The sequence below is a fragment of the Lithobates pipiens genome, unplaced genomic scaffold (assembly GCF_037356315.1).
Source record: "Lithobates pipiens isolate NorthernLeopardFrog02 unplaced genomic scaffold, aLitPip1_a1.2 Scaffold_10, whole genome shotgun sequence".
Taxonomy (NCBI): domain Eukaryota; kingdom Metazoa; phylum Chordata; class Amphibia; order Anura; family Ranidae; genus Lithobates; species Lithobates pipiens.
Genome location: NW_027507686.1, coordinates 133,106,144 through 133,109,085, shown reverse-complemented (window position 1 = coordinate 133,109,085; position 2,942 = coordinate 133,106,144). Strand labels below are relative to the sequence as shown.

The 2,942-nt window shown below is 40.7% G+C and overlaps 1 protein-coding gene across 1 annotated transcript in view; it reads right to left on the bottom strand.

Moving 5' to 3' along the window:
- IRX3 (iroquois homeobox 3) overlaps positions 1–2,049 on the bottom strand; it is a 5,540-nt gene extending 3,491 nt beyond the window's left edge. Inside the window, exons 1-2 of the mRNA XM_077458148.1 lie at positions 1,902–2,049; positions 730–1,419 (exon numbers count right to left, since the gene is read on the bottom strand). Of these exons, the coding sequence (XP_077314274.1) occupies positions 730–951 (222 nt within the window). The 5' untranslated portion in view covers positions 952–1,419; positions 1,902–2,049. The remainder of the gene's footprint in view (positions 1–729; positions 1,420–1,901) is intronic.
- Between the last annotated feature and the right edge of the window lie 893 nt (positions 2,050–2,942).

The following is a 2,942-nucleotide window of genomic DNA, read 5'->3' as shown; positions in this document are numbered from 1 at the left end:
TTATCACAATTATTCCTTCTGTTATTCTTATTATTATCAGCATCAATACCATCATCCTAATAAGGACTTTCACACTTCCATTCACCTTCAGAAATAGAGGAAATAAGTGAGATTCCATAAGTTAGTCTTTTGTTTTTTCTCCCCTTTTTGATACCTTCATCTGTTTCCTTTCACACGTTTGGTATCTGATCTGTCAGCCAAGCACAGCTAATTTTACAATGAAAACAAACTTTTTGCTTAACCCCTGCGATCAGAACAAACAAGCCTTAAATGTTCACTTCCCAGGGAATAAATCTACTTATGCCATTCAATTATCCTATATTATTGTTTCAATAAAAAAAAGTGCTGTGCTATTTGTTTTCTGTAATTTTCTGTTAATGTAAATAATAGTTTAAAATATGTATTTTTTTCTGCATTAATTAAGAAATAAAATCAATCGCTGATTGTAAGCAGTGCTTAAAAAGCTGAGAGTGGAATCCCCTAGACACCCCTAACAGGGGAGATAAAAGGATTTGGCAGCTCTGGAAGTAGTCTATGGCTGCAGTGAGTAAAGCAGACAAGAATCCACACAAACTACTACTAGGTGGAAGTTTACTCCTTCTTCACTCTCAAGTCTTAAGTTTTGTAAATGAAGAAGAAAGAATGAGAAGAAGAGGAGATCGGACATGCAGAGGAGATCGGACATGCAGAGGAGATCGGGCATGCAGAGGAGATCGGACGAGTCCTTACCAGCTGTGGGAAGATTGGAAGCTCCGTGGTGTAGGGGAGGAAGGCTCCATAAGCCTGAGCCGCCGCCGCCGCAGCATAGGGAGCGCCATACATAGAAGACAGAACATTAGAAAGAGTCCCAGCCGGAGAAAGTTCCGCTCCGCTCCTGTTCCCCCCCACACCTTGCCGGTCAGAGGGGTACAGAGGTCTGATGTACTGGTAGCCCAGCTGGGGGAAGGACATGGTGCAGCAGCAGCAGGGCACAAGTAGAGGGGGGCTTACTAGACAACGTGGAGCCCTTCTAGGACTTGGGTCTTTTCCTCAACCCTCCTATACATCAAGCAAGAAGAGGGACCCGGAGTCCAAGGCTTGGATTGGACTTGAAAGGGCTCCTGGTGGCAGTGTCCTCTCCCTCTGGTGCTATTGATCTGAGTGGACCCAGGTCAGCTTCTAAACAGATTGCTTCAGATCATTGGCACTCACCCTCTGATTGACATTTCAAGCCCAGCACTGGCTCCGCCCACATCTTCCAGTCTCGCTGCTGCGCTTTCTCTTTCATCCGCCACCCCTTCCTATTCCTATCTCAGCGCTGATCTCCGATTAACCCGTTGGGCGCCGGTGTGCGTCCCAGCCAGGCAAGGGTTAAACGTCGCTGTCCAGTCCGGCTCACTGGGGACACCGCGTCTTTGGATCGCCATGTCAACTGATGGACTGGTAGCCAAAAAGAAAAAAAAAACACACAAAAAAAGAATCAAATATAATAATAATAGTATAGTAATAATAACAACAACAACAACGTGTTTACTTCCTTAGAAAAAAAAAATATCTGCCAGCTGCCTAATACAATATTAAAATGATCAAGCATATGATCTAAATAATAATAATATATATATATATATACAAAAAAATAATAATAAGTTTATACTTCCTTGGAAAAATAAGGAACACAGGCTGCCTAATACCATGGTTATATAGAGAGGGAAATAAATTGCATAAATATAATTTCATAATTCTGTAAAGAAGAGGTACTTTTATGATCTCTCCGAATATTTCTATTGCCACCCCTCACATCTCCTGGATAATTAAGGTCTCATAGGAATCTCAAGCATATGATGTAAACAATAAAAATAATAGGTTTACACATTCTTGGAAAAAAAAAAAAAAAAAAAAAAGTTAGTAACAAGTAAGCATACCTGCAAATGAATGAGTTGTAATGAGCACATTGAAGTATATTGAATGGTCATTAGGCAGATAAGCCTTCCAGGATCCTAGATTGAAGTTGACTATCAGGGTGCATGCAAATGACATGGATGGCTGTATGCAAATACAGATTAGTGCCAGCAAAGGGAAGAGAATTGGGATTGTGTGGGATTTTCTCTGCACCAAGTCTCACACCTTAAAATCTCTTAAAAAAAAAAAAGGAATCTCGAATTAGTGTAAGCTATCAGTAGGCAAAATAGGGGGTTCATTTTCTCCTAATGCAGCACTTCAAAGGCTCGGAGGTCACCATTTTTTACATCAAAGAGGGGAAAAAGCAAGGCAAATTGAAATCTTAACAAAGGGAAGACAGGGCAGCCCTCTGGGCGGTGTGTACATTTGTAGTGTGAGGAGGGAGACTCCGGGAGGCACTGGGATTAAACCCATTAACACCTTTTTGTCTCAGTGTTAAACTGTAATTAGAAAATTTATGATGACTTTTCTTCTTCTCAATGAGCCTCATGAAGGATACCTGCTCCTAGAAGGGGGACCTGAGCAATCAGCCCCATCAGCGAGCAAAATGTGCGCTAATTACACCATCACTTGACTTTGCAGCAAGGCACTATAGTTCTTTTTTAATTCCAAATCGTCATTTTGTATGGAAATAAGAGAGGAGCTCAGGATATTCCCCCATTTTTCTGCACATCTCTCACAACGAAATCAAACTGGCTCAGGAGATAATTCTCGACCTTCACTGCAGCTTAGTTTCAAGATAATGTTTCATCTTGTAAAAGATACAGATTATTATATAACAACTTTCAGAATTAAAATTCCCTGAATCAATATGTGGAAATCTGAAAGAGACATCTCTAATCGTATTAAGGCTATCCTACTATTAAACCCTATATACTAATCTATCTCATAATAACGGTGGCTGTGCCAGGGATTTATAGGCTGCCTAATACAATATTCCAGCGCAGGGTGATATATGGGCAGGGAGATGAATTGCACAAAATTAATTGCATAATGTAATCAGT